The sequence below is a fragment of the Pelophylax lessonae genome, assembly GCF_965119305.1.
Source record: "Pelophylax lessonae genome assembly, chromosome: 2".
Lineage (NCBI taxonomy): Eukaryota > Metazoa > Chordata > Amphibia > Anura > Ranidae > Pelophylax > Pelophylax lessonae.
The window spans coordinates 217,391,689-217,413,450 of record NC_138769.1 but is presented as its reverse complement, the minus strand read 5'-3'; the positions used below and the strand labels follow the sequence as shown (position 1 = coordinate 217,413,450).

At 42.1% G+C, this 21,762-nt stretch overlaps 1 protein-coding gene across 1 annotated transcript in view; it reads left to right on the top strand.

Annotated features, from left to right (window-relative positions):
• TMEM183A (transmembrane protein 183A) overlaps positions 1 to 21,762 on the top strand; it is a 43,417-nt gene that overhangs the window by 804 nt on the left and 20,851 nt on the right. The window contains exons 2-6 of the mRNA XM_082244713.1: positions 2,243 to 2,332; positions 3,812 to 3,973; positions 8,585 to 8,747; positions 16,313 to 16,493; positions 21,257 to 21,337. Of these exons, the coding sequence (XP_082100839.1) occupies positions 2,243 to 2,332; positions 3,812 to 3,973; positions 8,585 to 8,747; positions 16,313 to 16,493; positions 21,257 to 21,337 (677 nt within the window). The remainder of the gene's footprint in view (positions 1 to 2,242; positions 2,333 to 3,811; positions 3,974 to 8,584; positions 8,748 to 16,312; positions 16,494 to 21,256; positions 21,338 to 21,762) is intronic.

Below are 21,762 nucleotides of genomic sequence, written 5' to 3'. Positions count from 1 at the left end.
GTAGGGGGGGAACAAGATTAACAGGGGACACGTAGGGGGGGAACAAGATTAACAGGGGACACGTAGGGGGGGAACAAGATTAACAGGGGACACGTAGGGGGGGAACAAGATTAACAGGGGACACGTAGGGGGGGAACAAGATTAACAGGGGACACGTAGGGGGGGAACAAGATTGACAGGGGACACGTAGGGGGGGAACAAGATTAACAGGGGACACGTAGGGGGGGAACAGGATTGACAGGGGACGCGTAGGGGGAACAAGATTGACAGGGGACGCGTAGGGGGAACAAGATTGACAGGGGACGCGTAGGGGGAACAAGATTGACAGGGGACGCGTAGGGGGAACAAGATTGACAGGGGACGCGTAGGGGGAACAAGATTGACAGGGGACGCGTAGGGGGAACAAGATTAACAGGAGATGCGTAGGGGGAACAAGATTGACAGGGGACGCTTGTGGGGAGGGCAAGATCTAACAGGGGACGCTTGTGGGGGAGGGCAAGATCTAACAGGGGACGCTTGTGGGGGAGGGCAAGGTCTAACAGGGGGACTGCTGGGGAGGAAAGCTCTAACAGGGGGACTGCTGGGGAGGAAAGCTCTAACAGGGGACTGCTGGGGAGGAAAGCTCTAACAGGGGACTGCTGGGGAGGAAAGCTCTAACAGGGGAACGATGGGGAGGAAAGCTCTAACAGGGGAACGATGGGGAGGAAAGCTCTAACAGGGGAACGATGGGGAGGAAAGCTCTAACAGGGGAACGATGGGGAGGAAAGCTCTAACAGGGGAACGATGGGGAGGAAAGCTCTAACAGGGGACACGTCCCCCCTATGCGTCCCCTGTTAATCTAGCCCCCATATGTGTGACTGACTGGTTAATAATGTAGATATTTGCCTGCACACCATGGATCTTCAGATTGAGTCCAAAGTTCTTTTTTTATTGAAGTATGATTACATGCCTGACAAAGGGGTCCTGCGTGATTTTAAAACGTTGCACTCTTGTCTGTGATGTGATCATACTTCAATAAAAAAAAATGTTTGGAGTCAATCTGAAGATCCGTGGTGTGCTGGCACAAATCTACACTGTGTCATGTTTGATCCAGTTTTCAGGTGGTGGTTTCTGCAGCACCCAGTATCCTAGAGCCTTTTTCAGGAATGTGTGCGATGGGAATATTGATAGTTATCTTGGATGAGGGGACAGGGCTGACGGGGGCACGGGGGAGGGGCAAGGGCCGACGGGGGGGCACGGGGGAGGGGCCATGGCCAACGGGGAGGCATGGGTGAGGGGCCAGGGCCGATGGGGAGGCACGGGTGAGGGGACAGGGCTGATGGGGGGCACGGGTGAGGGGACAGGGCTGATGGGGACAGGCCTGACAGGGGCATGGGTGAGGGGGCAAGGCTGAAGGTGTTCACGGCTAACAGACACATAAAGGCACAAGACTAACATAAAGGGACAAAGCTAACGGGACACATAAGGTGCAAGGGACTCCTAAGTAGACAAGTCTTAACAAGGGACTCCTAAGATGTAGAAAGCCACTTGAATGCAAGCAGCAAATGGTCCGTTCCTACAATACTCCTGACAGCCAATGAACATATGAGCTGTCAGTAATGTTTTCGATTACCAAGAAGTCCCAGTCATGTTTGTCAGTCATGTTGACTTTGCAAGAACGTGGCAGGTCTTGGTTCTTGTACAAATCATGGGAAGATCGACCAGGAGCCTTAACACTTTGAGGCCTATTTATAAAACCGAGGAACTGCCTTATCTGTCATACCACTGCTTTAAAAAAAAAATATATAAAGTCCCATTTCTAAAGCAAAGTGCTGTTCTTTATATATGTGCACTCCATTTAGCTTGCTTAGGAGTCTCAAATGATGAATTGAGCTCAGCATCTCCCCCTATCAGGGTGGGCTCTTTGTAAAGTTTTGAAGAGGACACTGCGAAGGATACCAGTCTCCACACTATGGCTTGCAGTTTTTTAGTTGTTCCTAAAATGCAGGCACGGTGTGCAGTAAACACTGCAGCGTCCTGTAGGAGAATGCTCTGTGCACTCCTTTTTAAATTGCCCGCCTTTATTTAGAAGTGTTACTTATACCCCATTTCCATACATTTATTTGGTTATATCCTACTATGTATTAGTAAATATGATTGACTTATGCAATGAAAAATATGTATACTACAGGTTTATCTCTGTTTCTACTGCTGACTAAAACTAAAATTTACATTGATGTGAATGTCCTTTATTTGTTTTCAGTTACTGTGGCAGATTATGCAAATTCAGATCCAGCAGTTGTGAAGTCTGGCCGAATAAAAAAGGCGGTGGCCAATGCTGTTCAAAAAGAAGGTGAGTGCATGTCAGTTAATTGAGACAAGATGTTCTGATATTGATTACACAATAGCAGGTTCTATTGATTCCTAAAGTAGATCTTGGGGCTAAAGCTATTTTCATTTGGCAAATCTTAGTCTCTTTTGTTAGGTGTTTATTGCTGCCCGTGTCCCAATTGGTGATCACATGGTAAGTGACAGGAAATCTCCCCACTGCCTGCACATGGCAATTAAAGTACAACTAAAAGCTCCTACATGAGGGTCTAAACAAGTACCAAGTTAAGGCAGAACTTTACCCATAACAACTTGGAAAAATAATGTTGTTTAACAAGGAACATACATTCCACATGAATAATTATGCTACCAACATTTAGTGTGTGCTGTAAATTGCCTCCAGCATTGCTCCTGTTTCTTCTTGCAAGAGGCTGGCATTTTGCTGAAGCCCAGAGTCCCTTAAACAGCAGTAAATCATAAAGCAGAACTAAACCCATTAATTTACTGGTTTCAAAAACAGTTAAATTCCTAGAATGCTGTGTACTAAAGCTGGATACACACTATAATACTTTTGTTGTTAGATTTCCTTTAAATTTACCTTAAACTATGTAGTGCAAGGGCCTGCCTGATTGCATACACATTTAAAGTGTTTAGGTTTAAAGGGAAAAAAAATGTAATGAAAATTGTATATTGTGTATCCAGCTTAACGATCAGATTATCATACGATCGATTCATACGGGGTAATATTCATACAATTTTCTGATTGTGTGGAGGGGCCATAAAGGTGGCCATACGCTATACAATCTGATTGTACAATCTCCTTTAGATTTACCAAAACTTTATAATAGGAGGACACACCTATTTATCCAATCAGTCTATATCCAGTCCTAGTTGATGGTAGATCTAAAGGAGATTATATAGATTGTATAGTAAAACTGCAGGTGATATCTGCCTTTGTAATTATTTCACCAATGGGTGTTCTTGTGTTCTGTCCTTAGCAATTTTGATCTTAAAGCGGTTGTATCCCGCTTTTTGACACTTTTACCTACAGGTAAGCCTATAATAAGGCTTACCTGTAGGTACAAATAATATCTCCTAAACCGGCACGGCGCATGCGCTCTGAAGGTCCGGGGGGACCTTCAGTTTTGCTTGCCGGGAGCTTGCCGGAAAATCACTCCCGCGTGCGGGAGTGACGTCATCGCGGCTCCGGCCAATCACAGCGCCGGAGCCGCCGAACCCAGAAGAGTTGCCGAGGGATCATGGCAGCGCCCGCAGCGATGTCCGGTGGTCCGTGTCGGAGCTTCGTTCTAAGGTAAGTAACACATAATGGGCTAGTATGCGATGCATACTAGCTCATTATGCCTTTGTCTTGCAGGTTTTTTTTTTTTTTTTTTTTGGGGGGTTTACAACCGCTTTAAGGGTCTTAGGAATGATCTTTAAAAAAGATCACTCTTTTTATCATGCTATAGCAAAGTGATCTGTGTTTTTTATTTTCCTGCAATAGTAAAAGCACTTTGTGGTCTTGAAGCTTCCCAAGTGCCTACTGAAGATGGGTTATCTATATTATCAGAGAATGGACAACATTATGAGAGCAGCGATGAACTGGAGGATAGTGAAAATCAAAATGATACTTCTTGTAGAAAAAAGAAAAGTAAAAAACATAAAGGTAAGGAAGTTCACAATTTTTTTTTTTTTTTTATACACTGATCAGCCATAACTTTTTGACCACTGACAGGTTATATGAATAACACTGATTATCTCGTTACATCGTTGCATCTGACAGTCGGTGGGATCTATTAGGCAGCAAGTAAACATGTTGGCACTGAAGTTGTTAGTTCGAAAGCAGAAAAAATGGGCATCGCAGTTTGTTTATGGGGTTGTATCTGGGTACAAATGCCGACCTGTTTCCACAGCCAAAAATCACGTACAATGGACACATGAGCCTCAGAACTGGACCATGGGGCAATGAAAGAAGGCGGTCTGTTCTTCTTCTTTCGGATGGCCGGGTGCGTGTGCATCCCTTACCTGAGGAAGAGATGGCACCAGGCTGCATTATGGGAAGAAGGCAGGCTGGCTGAGGCAGTGTGATGCTTTGCACAATGTTCTGCTGGGAAACTTTGGGTCCTGCCATTCATGTGGCTGTTACTTCACAAGTACCAACCACCTAAACATAGTTGCTGACTAAATACACCCCTTAATGAGAACAGTATTCTCTGATGGCAGTGGCCTTTTTCAGCAGGATAAAATACCCTACCACGTTGCAAAAATGGTTCGAGAAAGGTTTGGTAAACACAACATCGAGTTCAAGGTGTTGACTTGGCGTCCATATTTTCTATCACGTGGATTAGCCATAGCTTTATGACCACATACCTATTATTGAGTAGGTCCCCTTTTTTGCTACCTAAACATCCTGACCCTTCAAGGCATATACTCCAATACACCTCGAAAGGTATGCTGTGGTATCTGGCACCAAGCCGTCAGTAGCAGATCCTTTAAGTACCTAGGTGGAGCCTCCATGGTTTGAACTTGTTTTTCCAGCACATCCCACAGATTCTCGATTTAAATTGGCATCTGGAGAATTTGGTTGTCAAGTCAACACCTTAAACTCATTGTGTTCCTCAAACCATTCTTGAATTCATCAGACCAGGCCTCGGCTTCTTCCATTGCTCAGTGGTTTAGTTTTGATGCTTACATGCCCATTGTAGGTGCTTTTGGCTGTGTACATAGGTCAGCATAGGCACCTTGACTAGTCTGCTGTTAAACCATCCTATACACATCACATTGTGAAGCACTGTGTGTTCTGACAACTTTCTATCAGAACCAGCAATAACTTTTTCAGCAATTTAAACTACAGTAGCTCTTCCATTGAATCAGAATAGGAGCCTTCACTCCCCACATGCATTCCCGAGACTTGTCTGCACATGACCCTGTTGCCAGTTTTCCTTGCGTGGATGACTTTTGGTGGGTCCTGACCAAATGTTATGGCTGATCGGCGTACTTTCTTTTATCATCTTAAGTAATGAGAATATTGCTGCCAAATGGGTTCATATATCAGAAATGTAAAAATTGCTCTGGTACATATGGTGTATACAGGTATAAGCTGAAGTTGTTTAACGGGTATTTTTTGTACTTGATGAAAATAGTCTGGAAAAATGTAGCTACTACATAGAAGTACTAATTTTTTTTCTGATGTCAAATTGTAAGTGCCCTTAACAACTCCCAAATATTGACCACTTCAAGACAGCAATACGTATATATACATTGCGGCTTTGAAGTGGTTTATCGGGATTATGGCCGAAGATGGCAATAACCCGGTGTTGTTTTTTACAGCCAGCGGATCGCTTTCTCATGAAAGCTCATGAACCTCTGGAACGCTTTTAGAAGCAGCAGGAGGAGATGTCCTCCACCGCTCACTAGTGTTTCTCAGGCTTAACGTTTCTGCTGGACCTGCCTGGGAAACTATCCAACTGTGCGGCTGGCTAGTCCCAGAGCTTCTACTGCAGGGATCTGAAACTGGCGTCCCTCCAGGTTTTGCAGAACTATAAGTCCCATCATGCCTCTGCCTATGGAGTCATGCTTGTAACTGTCAGCCTTGCAATGTCTCATGGGAATTATATAGTTCTGCAACAGCTTGAGGGTCACCAGTTTGAGACCCCTGCTCTATGGCCTTGGAGGACCGGTATGATGTCACTTCCGGTCCAGGCTGAAAGTAAATAAAACATTTTTTTTTTTTTTGATCTTTTGCTTTTGAAAGGTAAAAGAGACATCTGGGGTCTTTTTGACCCCAAAATAGGAATAAAAGTGATCAAAATCCCCCATCCCTTCATGCTCAGACACAAAAACGAATGCATATGTAAACTGTATTCGCACTTCATGTTGGGTATCACCGCGAACGTTAGAGCGAGAGCAATACCTCCTAACGCTAGACCTCTGTAACTCTAAACAGGTAACCTGTAAAAGCGTATTTTAGGTACTATAGTTTGTCGCCATTCCACGAATGTGTGCAGTTTTAAAGCGTGACATGTTTGGTATCTATTTACTCGGTGTAACATCTTTCACATTTTTACAAAAAAATATAGTATATATTGTTTTGTTTTTTAATTCATTAAAGTTTTCTTTTCAAAAAAATTGCGTTTGCAAAACTGCGCACAAATGCCGTGTGACATAAAAATTGCAACGGTCGCCATTTTATACCCTAGGGCAGTGATGGTGAAGCTTGGGACCCCAGATTTTTTGGAACTACATTTCCAATGATGCTCGTGCACTCTGCATTGTAGTTGAGTATCATGGGAAATGAAGTTCCAAAACATCTGGGGTGCCAAGGTTCGCTATCACTGCCCTAGGGTATATAATAATTGGGGGTTATAAGTAATTTTCAAGCAAAAAATACAGTTTTATACCTGTAAACAAAAAGTGCTAGAAAAAGCCTGGTCTTAAAGTAGTTAATAATGGCAGTCCTGTCAGGCACTTTGTCATAAATGCCAGACAGCTTTTGCCATTTTTGCTCTAATTCCTGTCATGACTTGTATTTGATACATACTAGGTTTTCCTTTCTTTTTCTTTAGCTTTGAACAGAGTGGGGAAGGCCTAGAACTTCCAGCAATTGTTTGCCAATATCTGTGTTCTTACGGGAAATTTCCCCTTCTTATGTCAGGTCAAGACGCTTTGGGAAATCTTTCCGGTAGGGACACAGATTGCAACACAATTTTTCTTCATTAAAATTAGATATGGGAGACAGCCAGGACTGATCAATTTTTGCACTGCTATTTTGCCTCATGTAGACTAGTAGCTGGGGGGGAGGTTGCATTTAAAAACATGTTGGTAAGCCACTTTAAATTGCACCCCAACTGCCCCTCCTACTCTGGTGGCAGTGAATGTGGGTGTTTCCTTGCCGCAGTCACTGTGCTTTGCTTCCTGCCTGCAGCAAAAACTATCCAACAAATTGCAGTCGGTGGGCGGAAAGCCCACCAAACGCGACCTTTTCAAGGGTTTATTCCGCAAAAATGTGGTTAAAACAGACCGTGAAGAGGTGCCGCATTGCTTCCTCACCGCCTGTCAAAATAGCCTTTGAAAAACGATCCAAATGTGGATCGGCTTTTAGAGGAGTGGCAGGTTTAGACATAAGTCTAAACCTAGCTTTACTAGGACTTAAGGGATAAGCTCATTGTTTTTCGGGTGGTACATGTAACATGTTCAATGCTGCAGCTGCTGCCCGATCCCTGCACTCTGTGACCGCAGTATGGGTAGAAGTCCCCCGTACTAGCTGTAACTTTTTGAAATCAGTGTGGCCGTGCTAGGCTCTGCCCACGCAGCCGGGTCATTTATTCACACAGCACTGTGTGTACATGAACTACAAGCCCGACATCCTTTGCAGCTGTCGGCTTGTAGTTCTCAATTAACTACCATCGCACTGTGGAGCGCCGTGATAGGTAATTGATTCTTCCTGCCAGTGTATCTGCCTGCCTGTATGGGCACACAGATATGCTGACAGATCTGCAGGAGACCTGTTTGGCACCAGCAATCTGTTGATCGCTGCTGCAATGCTTTATAGGCTCCAAAAAAAAAAAATGAACCTTCTTTTTTTTTTTTTATATTTTTTTTTTTCCTTCCTACCTGCAAAAGATTGTGTTATTATTTATAAGTCCTGGCTCACATTTCTGCGATGCGGGAACGCTGCGAATATACAGCGTGTTCCCGCATCGCATCCGCACCCCTGGCAGTTCACACTGCCATATGCTATATGCTGTGGGTGTCAATTAAAAGTTAAGGACACCCCCAGATAAGATCGCATATCGCCGTGCGATCTGAAAGTTCGCACAGAATCGGATCGCACTAGTGTGAACCACCATGTGATCCGATTCTGCTGCGGACCAATAAAAGGGTCCTGTGCGTGTTGGGTGCGATTGCGGTGCAAATTCAGCCATACAAACTGTATGGCTGAATTTGCACCGCACAGAGATCGCATGTCATTTTAGGAGCAGTGCGCTCCGAATTACATGCGATCTGTGATCGCAGAAAGGTGAACCGGCACTAAAGTGAGGTTAACTCTACTCAGCATCCTTATCTGCTTTAGTGTTCACCAACAGGCAAACACTAGGGGCACCGTTGGGCTAAACTGAATCTGCTACAGTAGCAACCACTAGCAATCCCAGTCAAAACACTGCTTTGTCAGAGGAAGAGGACAGGGGGACATTACAGTGAAGAAATGTGCCTGAGCACTTTGTAGATTAGAAATATTGAATAAATTGGCATGAAAAAATATGTATTTATTTTTCAGAGGCATTTGTAGAAGACGGAACTGGAGGTGACTATCCTATCGACATTTGGCTTGTCCTTGCCAACTACATAAGACCTGAAGATGTTTTGACATTTGCTCTCATTTGTAAGAAAGCTTGGACCGTTACTTGCACTGCTGTCTTTTGGATGAGATTGTACAAAAGGTGTGATAAGAAGTGTAGAATATTATTGATGCAGCTTATATTTTAATCACCCTAATGGACAAGTCCCCCCAAGACTGATATTTCAGATTTTGGTAGATGCCAAGTAGATAAACCACCTAATGTTGTTTTTGTTTTATAAAAAAAAAAAAAAAACCCTCAGGGATCTAGATGGAAAGACCTCATTTCTTCAGTTCACTAACCTGTGTATTAGCAGCAACCATTACAATCTTCTCCCTGTATGTATAATTAGTTTTACTTTTATGTAGAAGGAGTGACAACATCCATGGTGGGTGCAAACACCCAGAATTCTAAGTTGAGCTCACTTCTAACCTGGAATTATTACAGGAAGATATCTTGACTGCAATACTCAGTAATAAGAAACTAGTGTGTGTCTCTGCCTATCCCATTTCCACCTAGAACTGAAATATCACTTTTTGGAGGACAGGCCATTAAAAACAATTTATATATGTATGATTTTTGTAATGTGGAAAAGCCATATTTGCAGTTCATTCTGGGACGAGCCACTGAGAGCTGGAGCCCTCTACACAGCCCACTGCTCCAGTGAGCGCAGGGGGGCAGAGCAGACAGCAGTGACTGATAGTCGCCAGCTCTCTGCTCACGGAGCAGTGGTGTTTGATCGCTCGGTTCTCAGCCTTAGAGCTGACAGGGGACAGATGCAGCATCGGACCATTGCTGAATCCACCTAGGTAAGGTATGATTCTAAAATAAAAAATCCTGAAATTCTCTTTTAACCACTTGTCTATCAAAGACGAGGTATATCTTTATAAATGTCACGGTAGACAAATGGGTAAATCAAGCCCACAGTTGCGAGCTTGACACTGGCTTTAAGAGCCAGTGAAGGGTTTTCTGATGAAAGTGATTGGGCTAATTGACCCCCAATGTCTCCATAAAGAGCACCTGTCACTTGCCGATTGTGATGAACGCCCATTTGCTGGGACGTTTGCCACGGGCTACTAGAGGTGTGTGGAGGCCAGACTCCTGCCCACGGACTATGGGCCCTGGCTTGCACCTCTGTGTGGGGGTATATGCTGGAGGACAGTGGGAGTAGTGCTGCTTTGGACTCAAATCCATGTCACCCCAAGATACAGATTCAGACTGGGATCAATGTTACAGGCCTAAAGCTGCCTGTTGCAGCAGAGGACTTCTCCACACATTGAGAGACTAAAGAGATGCTAATGACGTCAAACCCAGCTATTGTCTACTATGGGGATATGTATTGACATTTATAGTAGGGTGTTTGAAAACAAAGACGGGCAGTCTGCGAGCCTATGTCTTCTGTTGTCATCTGTTTAGAGGTGGTTTTGTCTTAACACCTCTAGGAATACATATTCGGCTTTGTTTTGGGGGCTTGTTGTTTGTTGAGTTAATTGTGATAGTGTTGCAGTTTCATTCACCTATTGTCTCTTGCCAGATGACCAAGGTATGTTGACTATGTTCTGTATGCAATTGCATTTGCATATAATGAAATCAAACTCATGAGACTGTATATATTGAAAGTGAGTTGTTGAATAAAGTCTTTTGTTTTTCCCTTCATCGAGCTTAGGCTGATGTTTGGGGGGAATTGAGGGGCCAGGTCACTGCATCACTTGAGATTCTGGAGCCCTAAGACAGAAATACTTCGTCCAAGTATTGGGGACCTTTTACACTGATGCTTTCACACATGGGGCTTGTTCGCCCCCATGTGATGGCAATAAAGTAAAAAAAGATAAAAAATTTAAAGCAGCCTTGCACACACCCCATAAAAAAAGTGCAGCACAGGGTGAGTCTGTATATGTTAACATAAATTGCGACACATGTGAGGTATCGTTGCAAACATCGACGTTAGGATAATAATTCGTAGTTAACACTAAACTGATAACTTAAAGGCTTTCAAAGCATTACTTATAAAGAATTTTTGCGATTCCATGGGCATGCACAGTTTTAAGACTTGAAATGTTTGGTATCTATTTACTTAATGAAACCCAAGAAAATTGTGTATCATATTGTTCGCGCTAAAATTAGTTTTAGTGTTTTTTTTCCTGAAAATACAGTAGGTGTTTGGGGAAAAATCTGTGCAAGTATCGTGTGATGTATAAAAAAACTGAAACTGCCACTATTTTAGTCTCCGGGAAATATTTTTTGGGAAGTTTATTGTAACTTCTAGCAAAAAATGCAGATTTTGACGTGCAGATAATGAAAAAATTGTCCCGGTAGACAAGTGATTAAACTATAGAAAAGTGCCAAATACCACCAGACCACATTAACACCGGAGGTCTCACTACCCAGTGGCACTCAGTTCTGTAGTACTGTAAGCTCAGCCTGCCAGTGATGATGCAACCCTTAGGGGGTCTGTAATGGACAATCTGAGCTTGCAGAAAGTGGGCAGATTTTACAATTTTATAAGATTTTGAATCTGCACAGAAAATTGACGAGTTGCTGCTAGAGCCACAAAGCATAGGCAGTTTTAGTGGCAATCCACTCATTGCTAGAAAAGCACTAAATTGGTTGCCAATAAATATGAATATTCAAATTATAACACAAGTGTAGAGAAGACAAGTTAATATGTAGTCCAAGACTTGATACCTTAAAGTGCTATGCCTGTGTGCTTAGTTCCTTGCCTCGATTATGCTAATAGCAGAAAGTTGACAGATCTTGACCGCTTCCAGATCTCTAACATGTATTTTAAATTATATTGGAGGTATGCAATGTGGAACATGTAGATATATTCCTTAACCTCTTAGCCAAGCAGTAGGAATTTGATCTTTCAATGCTAGTGCCTTCAAATTTTGATATTTTACCTCTTAGGTGATGTCAGAAACCAGTACAAATTGACAGACTGGTGTTTGTGATCGTGTTTACTACTTTACGTCCATCAATTTAGTGTTTTAAAGTGTTACTAAACCCAGATCCTGCATTCACTATATCTGGTCTCCTACAGTACACAGAACATGGAAATGCAATTATTTTAGTAAATATAAACTGATAAATGCCTTTTCTCATCAGCATTATATAGCAATTAGAGCAATCTTGTGACTTTTATCAGTGAGTGCTGATAGCTTGTAGGTGTCTTTATTTCTCCCACGATTGTCCTATCAGGCTTCAAGACCCTTGGTTCTCTGTCTGAACATGTCTGGACAGTGCTGATTGGCCCTGTACTGATCACATGTACCTTCTCAAGAAAAAAACTCTTCAGCAATGCACACCAAACTGGGCAGCCTGACTCTATAGACTCTGTAAATATAAGGTTGTTTTTTGGAGTCTGTGGTAGGAGGAGATGATCAGAGAAGACAGGATCGAACAGCCTTTTTACACAATGCAGAGAATTATTAACCCTGTCTGCTGTTGAATAACACAGCAGACTGTTGTTCTCTCTGGAATGGACCTCCTATTTAGGATCACAGGTCTCTGTGCTGATTTCACAAGCCCATCCCCCTCGGTTAGAAGACACCCCCCTAGGCTCACACCTAACCCTTTGATCGCACCTGGGTTAACCGCAGGTCGCTACCATTACTAGTAAAAAAAAAAAATTATAAAAATTACATAAATCTTCCCCTAGTTTTTAGACGCGATAACTTTTGCGCAAACCAATCAAAATACTTTTATTGGGATTTTTTTTTACCAAAAATATGTAGCAGAAATTGGCATAAAATGATGAAAAAATTAGATTTTTCAATTTTTTTTGGGGAATGCTATATAGCAGAATGTGAAAACAAAAACTGTACAGGTGATCAAATCCCACCAAAAGAAAGCTCTATTTGTGGGGGGAAAAGGACATCAATTTCATTTTAGGGTACAGTGTTGCACGACCGCGCAATTGTCAGTTAAAATAACGCAGTGGCGAACCGCAAAAAATTGCCTGGTCATTAAGGGGGTAAATCCTTCCGGGGCTGAAGTGGTTAACCTAGTGTTCCATATTTCAGTATGCCCCCGTCCACAGGCCACGTTACCCACCACAACACATTTGTGGAGAAGAGACCCTCTGTCCTCTCAACATTGGAATACGCTGCTTTAAAGGGGGAGGAGGATGACCATGTATTAGGAGGGGTGCAATGGGGTGCCAGGTGTGATGAGGATGACAGAGGGTGGGGTGTTAGCAAGGTTGCAGTGGTGTGCCAGGTATGATGAGGATGACAGGGGGTGGGGTGTTTGCAAGGTTGCAGTGGGGTGCCAGGTGTAATGGAGATGAGGGATCAGTGGCTTGCCAGGTGTGATGAAGATAAGGATAACAGGGGGTGGGGTGTTAGCAAGGTTGCAGTGGGCTGTCAGGTGTGATAAGGATGATGCCTTAAGATAAAAAACCTTCCTGACTTTACAACTCCTTTCAAGATTTGTATACAGGCCCAAATGTGTGATGTTTAATACCATGTGACCTGAATAACTCAGCTAAAACCGGGAAGTGTCCTATCTAGCAATAGAGACCAAACTGAGCATGTGCAGCCAAACTACACTTACTGTGCTTATCTGCACTTGTCCAGAGTGAACGTGCAGGAGGGGGAGGATCTGTGCATACACAATGCAGAGGATTAATCACCTAGGTTATACAGTGAGTATACCAAGCATGCTATTCTGCATCTACAGACAGATTTTAGATTTTACTGTTGTGGGTTTATTAACACTTTAATTGATTTTGGAATGCATGCGTTTCCGAGGCCAGTTAGTTTAATGTCCAGGAAATTAGTTGTACACATGTGCGGGTGAATGCTGTTGCACAGAATCCTCAGCATTTGCATGTGTACAGCCATTCACTTGTTCGCCAGGCTGTCAGTGAGGCCTGTGGCTCCTTGGGTGCAGAAAAGTGCACATAATTTTACATTGGGCATATTATCAGCCTTTCACTGTTCATGTGTGTGAGGCCTAAAGATCACTTGCTTCTGCTTCATGTATTCTGTGGATCTGTGCTTTCCCCACATCTCTCTTGCTGTTTCTTGACCGTTACCCCAACAGTCATCAAGGGCACAGCTTTGGCACGAGGATGCAAAGCTCTGCCTTTACCAAGATGCTCATCACCAGACACAGTGCGGAATAATGCATGGTAAAAAAGTAATGGGTGCAAAAGAAGTAATAGGAAAACCTATAAAGTGCTCAGAGTGTATGCAGGTTGACAACCGGAACCTTCATGACCAGGCCATTTTTTGCTATACAGCACTGTTACTTTAACTGACAATTGCAAGGACATGCAACACTGTACATAAATGACATAAAATGTATTTTTTTACCCTACAAATACAGCTTTCTTTTGGTGGTATTTGATCACCACTGTTTGTTTTTTTTTTTTTTTTTTTTTTTTTTTTTTTGCACTATAAACAGAAAAAGACCGACAAAATTTTAAAAAATATTTTTTTTTTCTGCTATAAAACCTATCCTATATATATATATATATATATATATATATATATATATATATATAAATTTTTTTTTTTTTTTTTACACTGGTTGGTAGGGGGTTAAACCTCCAGGGAGATTACAGAGATAAATGTGGGCCTAACCAGTGTTTTTGTGTGCCCTATAGACTGCTTTCACTAAGGGATGTGCTACATTTTATTCTCAATTATTATCCAAGCTGCCAAGACGGAGCTGTGCATTGTTTACTTAGGCAGACTTCCATCCAGTTTATCTCCTCACCGATCAGCGGGTGCCAGCAGACATCCATTGCCTGGCACCTGCTGATTGGCTTCTGCTGTGACTTAATCAAAGCAGAAGTAAAGCGCCAGCTGCCCAGAAGAGCAAAATCACTTCTACATGATTCTGTGCAGAACGGCCGCCCTGTAGCAATAAAGCTACTATGAGGCGGGCGGTCACTAAGTGGTTAAAAAAAATAATTGCTTCCTTTTTAAAGCAAATACCTTTCGGGCCAACAGGGATAAGTGAAACTGTTTACCATGTAAAGGGAGACTGTCTGTCTGATCTTTAGCTTAGGAGAGAATAGGTGTCTTGCATGTTATATGTGTGTTTTAAAATAAATGCTATTAAAATAGTACTTTAAGGCCAGCTCACAGTCACACCATGAATCGCACAGGAATGTGCTGTACGTTCCTGTGTGATTCATATGCGCTCCAGTTACAGTGCCATTTCAGCCCATTCTTTTGAGTGGGCTGAAATTGCGCCAGGACGGCAGCAAAAAGTAGTGCATGCAGTACCTTGCAAAACTCAGAATAGAGGATCGCATGGTACTCCTGTTTTGTTCTCAGGTTTGTCACCTGCATTTGGGGTGGTGTTAGCATTGCAGTGACACCCGCTGTTGATCACATGTGCAGTTGGATTTGAACACTGAATGGGAAATGCACACAGAACGCAGGTTTTCTGCACTGTTTTCTGGTGTTAACTGGCCCTCAAAGATAGTGCAATAGTACACACTTTTCTATAAAAAAAAAAAGTGTGTATGCTGTGAAACCTAGGTTGGACTTGAAATCCTAACCTCTGTATTAGTTACCTTAACCACTTAAGCCCCGGAAGATTTTACCCCCTTCCTGACCAGGGCCTATTTTGCGATTCGGCACTGCGTGACTTTAACAGACAATTGCGTGGTCGTGTGACACTGTACCTAAACAAATTTGACGTCCTTTTTTTCCCACAAACAGCTTTCTTTTGGTGGTATTTGATCACCTGTGCGATTTTTTGATCATGCGCTATAAACAAAAAAAGAGCAGCAATTTTGCAAAAATAACAATATTTTTCACATTTTTTTTATATGAAATTCCCCCCCAAAAAAATTTAAAAATCAAAATTTTTTTAAATTTTAGGCCAATTTGTTTTCTGCTACCTATGTTTGGTAAAAAAAAATCACAATAAGCATATTTTGATTGGTTTGCGCAAAAGTTATTCCGTTTACTAACTAAGGGAAAGATTTTTGTCATTTTTGTAGTTTTTTTTTCTTTAACGCGTAATGGCGGCGATCTGCGTTTTTTTTTTTTTTTTTTTTTTTTTTTTTTGTTTTTTTTTGCGGTACTGCGACATTGCGGCGGACAGATCGGACCCTTGACTGACATTTTTGACACTTTTGGGGTACCGGTGACATTACTGCAGTAATCAGTGCTATACATATGCACTGTTACTGTAAAAATGACACTGGGAGGGAAGGGGTTAACTTGGAGAGGGAGGGGTTAAGTGTGTCCCTAGGGGCGTGTTTCTAAATGTCATTGGATGTGGCTAGTGGTGTAATAGCACAGATCAACGGTCCTACATAGCAGGACCGAGTGATCTGTGTTTTTACACAGAGGAGAATGACAGGCGGCTTTGTTTACACTAGCCGCCTGCCTTTCTCCCTCTCTGTCCGATCGCAAGTGACCGGCGGACATCGGGTCCGCTGGTCACACGCGTCGGGTACGAGCCGGGGCGGGAGCGCGCCTCCGGCTGCGCACGCTCGCCCCCTATTCGCTCCCAGGCTAGTGACGTACCGGTACGTCACTTTGCCTGGGAGGGGCTGACCGCCGCCGTATATAGTCGGGGCAGCGGTCGGCAAGTGGTTAAGAATATGAGGTAATGAAAGTAAGCTACATTTTAGTTTTATGCTGTTTCCACATGATTTCACATTGATTTTTTTTTTTTTTTTTTGTTTGTTTTTTCAGGCATTACAGAACAAGCACCTACCTTCCTATTCGTCTTCTTCCAGAGTGTATGTACAGGCTGAGATCTTTACGTGTATGTGTTATCCGTTCCTTGTATCACATGTACGAACCATTTAGTTCAAGAGTTGCTAAAAATCCATCATTACCTGAGTCAACCCCAGGCACTTTACTGAATTCAAAAGTAAGTGTTTTGTTTTTGGTTTGCATGACTTTTTATAACTATGTAGTGTCACATGACATGATAGTTAGGCATTTCATAATAAAATATATCTTGCCAGTGAAAGTGAGAAACCTCTATATGTATATTCTCATACCAGCACCTGGTCTTCTTTCAAGCTGATTCTACCAGCTCAGTTTGCTGTTCTTGTAAAAATATTAATAATAAAACGACAAATAGTTGCAGTCTAAAATGCAGGAGGAATGTTTGATGTGCTGTAGAATTGTCATTGTTCACTAGAGGGCCTCTGTGCTGTATAACAAAATATCAGTCATTGTATTTGTATTTCAGCCCTCTTTTTATTGATGGGACCAGGGCTTTTTTTCAGCAGGAGCGCGGGGGAACGCAGTTCCGGCACCTCCGGCACTGAATGTATGCAAGGGGTACTGGGGTGTGCTGAAGGGTCTACTGATGCTGGCTGCTAGGGGATGTATTGTAGCTGGAGGGGATCCATATTTGCACTGCAGGGGGGATCTGTTGTTGCTGGGGATTGTCTTATGTTGCTGGGGGGTCAGTTGTTGCTGGGAGAGATCTACTGTTAACCTTCCTAGCGGTATTCCCGAGTGTTACTCGGGGTAAGATTTTAGTGCCAAAAGCGGTAACCCCGAGTCACACTCGGGGTAGCGCTAAGAAGATCGCTGGATGCTGGAGGAGGTTTTACTTACCTTTTCTCCGGGATCCAGCGAAGACTGCGAGCGGTGTGCGGCGACGGAGCTTCCTCCCGATCGTCTGCGAGCCCCGGCTTCCGTCTCCAGCGACGTGACGTCCGCCGGGGGGTGGAACCGGCGGCAAATTCAAATGTAAAATGCACCAAACACACTGATACCATTCAAAATAAAATAAAATCACATTACATTGCCCCCCAGTGCCCTTTCCTGCAGTTTTACTGTACTTTTTATGTAAATATATATATATATATATACGTAATTCTTGTGAATGAGCAGCCCAAACCAACTGTATACATATATATATATATATATATATATATATATATATATATATATATATATATATATATATATATATATATATATATATATATATATATATATATATATATAATGTATACAGTTGGTTTGGGCTGCTCATTCACAAGAATTACATGCAAAATAATGGTACCGCTTTCAGCACCTAAAATCCAAAAGAATCATACCGCCAGGGAGGTTAAGGGGGGTTTATTGATGCAGGCTGTGGGGAGATCTGTTGTTGCTGCCAGGGCTTTATTGTTGTACTTTGGGATATTTTGTTGTGGGTGGTGCATTGTTGGGGGGAATCTATTGTTGCTGGAGGGTGTATTGATGTTGCTGGCTGCAGGAAATCTATTTTACAGATTTTCTTGTTATTAATAACAATCATTAACAAATTCCATACTTACAGTACTTGGTACCAAAAATAGTTCTGCGTTCTCTATAAAGGGCAGTACTGGGAGGTGGGCAGGGGGTGGAGTCGGGGAACGGTCCTTGGAGGTGGGTAGGGGTGGAGAAAAGGAGTGAGTCAGAAAGGGGGAGTTCCTGTACCTATTCTTCAAGAAAAAAAGCCCTGGATGGGACTGTTTGGTAAAATGATCCGCTGCTATATTGCAGGTTATACAAAGATTACAGGTCCAAAAAAGTTGCTTTAGCCAAGACATTCTAATGGTGGATGGGGGGGGGGGGAGAGCACTAAGGCAAGAGTTTGCATTTGCCATAGCTCTCGTGCTTCATAATCCAAGCTAGGCCCTAGTGGATTTGTACTTTATTTTTTGCATTTTAGCAACTTGTGGAGTACGCTGAATTTCTACTGTAAGAACTCTGTAATGTTAACATAGACCGCCTTCAGCTATACCTAAAATGTGTGAGGAAGTTGCATGTTTGGCCGCAGAATTACATAACTGGTGAGTTGATCAACCTCCTGAAGTCACCCTGTGGAGTTTTGAAAGAAGTGTAAGTTTTTCACTTGAAAAAACATGTCAAGATCCCTGTACTCAGGAAAACCTGGTTGGTTGGAAACAAGCAATAGAATTCTGAGAAGTGTGTGGGTTTTTTTAATTACCAAGTAATTGAGAATAGTGGATAATTTCTGTTGATGGCTAGACTACCTGATTTCTCCATACGCTTGATTCCTAGTAACATAGATGTCAGTCTGCCACTGATTGCTGAACATACATGTTCCCATTCAGTATACATGACGGCACTGAACATATTTGCTTCTCAATTATACACACTACATTTATAATGCAGTGTCGCACTGTGTTTTGTCTGTTTTAACATTTACGTTTCTTGGTTTTGCACATTGTATTTAAAGTGGTTCTGAAGGCAGAAGGTTTTATTTACCTTAATGTATTCTATGCATTAAGATAAAAAACCTTCTGGGTGCAGCTCCCCCCAGTCCCCCCTTATACTTACCTGAACCCCACCCCGATCCAGCAATGTGCATGTGTGTTCTCTCTTCTCATTGGTCACACAGCTGCTGTCAATCATAGACGGGGAATGAGGAGGGGGCGGCGCCGTGCTGCACTCTGGGTGTGAGTGGACAATGTCCATTCACAGCAGGGTGGCTCAGGAGCACCCATAGCAAGAGGCTTGCTATTGGGGGCACTCGGCAGGAGGGCGGAGCCAGGATCCCTGCCGGGGGACCGAGAAAAAAGAGGATCGGGGCTGCTTTGTGCAGAACCATTTCAAGGAGCAGGTAAATATAACATGTTTGGTATTTAAAAAATTACAACCTTTTATAATCACTTTAATAATCCAGTACATCTATCGCTGCGCAAACTGTTGACACTATATAATCCTGTATAATAATAATAATTCAACACTTTTTTGCTGGTGTATTACTTCAAACTTTCCTTCTGCACAGACTACAATCTCTAAATTTGTACTGATTGATACTGCAGCATAGTAACATAATAGGTAAGGTTGAATAAAGACAACAGACCATCCAATTCAACCTGTGTAGGTGTGTGTGTCAGTGATGATTATAATTTCCCATATCCCTGTATATTGTGTTCTTTAAGATGCATGACCAAGAGTCTTTTAAAAATATCAATACTCTTGTTGACACCACCAATTATTAAAGAGAGTTCCACATTCTTACCGCTGACAGTGAAAAACCCCCTACGCAGCTTAAGGTTAAACCGCTTCTCCTTTTCCAATCTCATTTTGTGGATCCGTGCCCTCTTACACTCCCTGAGACTGAATAGTTTTTTCCTATGCTGGGATCACCATTGAGGTATTTGTAAATCGCTATTATGTCCCCTCTCAAGCGTCTCTTCAGCGAAAATAAATTGAATGCTTGTAGTCACTCCTCCTAATTGAGGTCCTCCAATCTCATTATTCGCTTTGTTTGGCTCCAGCACATCCCTTCTGAGGATTAGTGAACAGAACTACTCCAGATTCCTAATGAAAATTTTTTTTAGTGGGTATGTTTTATAGTAGAAAGTAAAAAATATTGTTTTTTACTGGGGATTTTTTTTCCCAGAATTTTTTTTGTTTTATAGCGCAAAAAAAAAAAACGCAGAGGTGATAAAATACCACCAAAAGAAAGCTCTATTTGTGGGGAAAAAAAGGACATCAATTTTATTTGGGTACAGTGTTGCACAAATGCACAATCGTCAGTTTTTTTTTTTTTTCTCTCTAACCCTTGCTTACCTGATGTTTTACACATTTCAGATACTCGCCTACCCAGTGGATCCAGCATTGTCCTGCTGAGATCTTCTTCTTTTCTGCCCTTGCTCAGTCCCGCACCGCCATCTTCTTGTGTAACGTCATCAGCAGGCTATCGGCTGGCCTCCCAATGATGAGCTGCTAGGCCCCCACCACCACCTCCTCCTCCTTCTTTTCTGAATGAAGGACTATACCTCCTGGGTATGTAACGTGCATATCCCAGGGAGCACAGTGCACGTTATTCGTCTAGCCAAGTGACATGCATGGTGGGGGGAGGGGCATCTTTTCCTGGGGAAGAAAAAGGTAAATAAAAACAAAAAGTACCCAGTCTTTGTAGGCGAGGAGGAGTGGATAGGAGGGAACTTTCCTTTCAGGATGAAGATCTGCGTTAATGTCCCATTTATTGTCCCATTTACCTATTGATCCTGAGAGTCCTTCTAATGTAGACTCATGTCCTGTGCTGGGCAGACAGCACCCCAGTCCTACTGCTGAATTTGCAGTGTTGTCAGCCAACAGATCTGTGGCCTCCCATTCATGTATAGTGACATAACGTCTCTGCATTGCATTGGCATACAAGGGTTGATGATCTACTCTCCAATTCATGTAAATTGAAATGTCGTCATATCGCCTAATGCTTTAACATACAAGTGTTGTCCATCTCTGCCTTCTCACTCTGTTACCAGAGCTGCATTGTAGACCAGGACCAATTTTCCTCTAGATGTCATTCAGTGCTGGAGAGAGGGGATGTAGAAGTTTTCCTTCAGTTCACCCACAGCCTGAAGCGTAGCAAGTGCAATAATGCATTGACAGATACATAAAAAGTAAAGCAACTGAAAAGAAAAAAAGGTGTTAAGCTATTTTTATGAAAATGGTAATAAAGAGCTGAATAATGCAAATGGTGCAGGAGCTTTTTATATGTTTATGTATTGCTGTTGGCTTGCCTTACTTTTTCATTTTATTTTTCTGTGTTCTACTAATAAGCTAGATAATGTGTAGATTTGCTGTGTAATATTTATATATATTTTTTTTTGTTTCTTTTACGATAGTACCTTTAACATGTGCTAAGACATTGATTTTGTTTTTTAGTGTTTACTCTTCTGGTGCAGAAAAGCAACTGGAAACAGGCCTGAGCCATTGTGGGAGTTTTACTTCAAGTTTAAGAAGCTGGTATGGAATAACCTACTATGGTATTTTTATTTTGCATCAAAGCAGAACTACTTTGCTTAATACAACCCCAATGTAAAAAAAAGTTGGGCAGTTATGTTAAATCAACATAAATACAGACTCCCGTGATTTGGAAATCTCAAAAAAATGCTCTTGCAGCTCTATCTTCTTAGTACCACTTACTTTGCAGCTTTTTGTTGCCCTGACCCAACTTTTTTGAAAGTCGTTGATGACATCAATTTAAAAATTACCTGTACCTCGTTTTTTGTTTCGTGGTGTGTTTTTATATATATATATATATATATATATATATATATATATATATATATATATATATTGTGTGTGTGTGTATGTATATGTGTGTATGTATATATATATATATATATATATATATATATATATATATATATATATATATATGTGTGTGT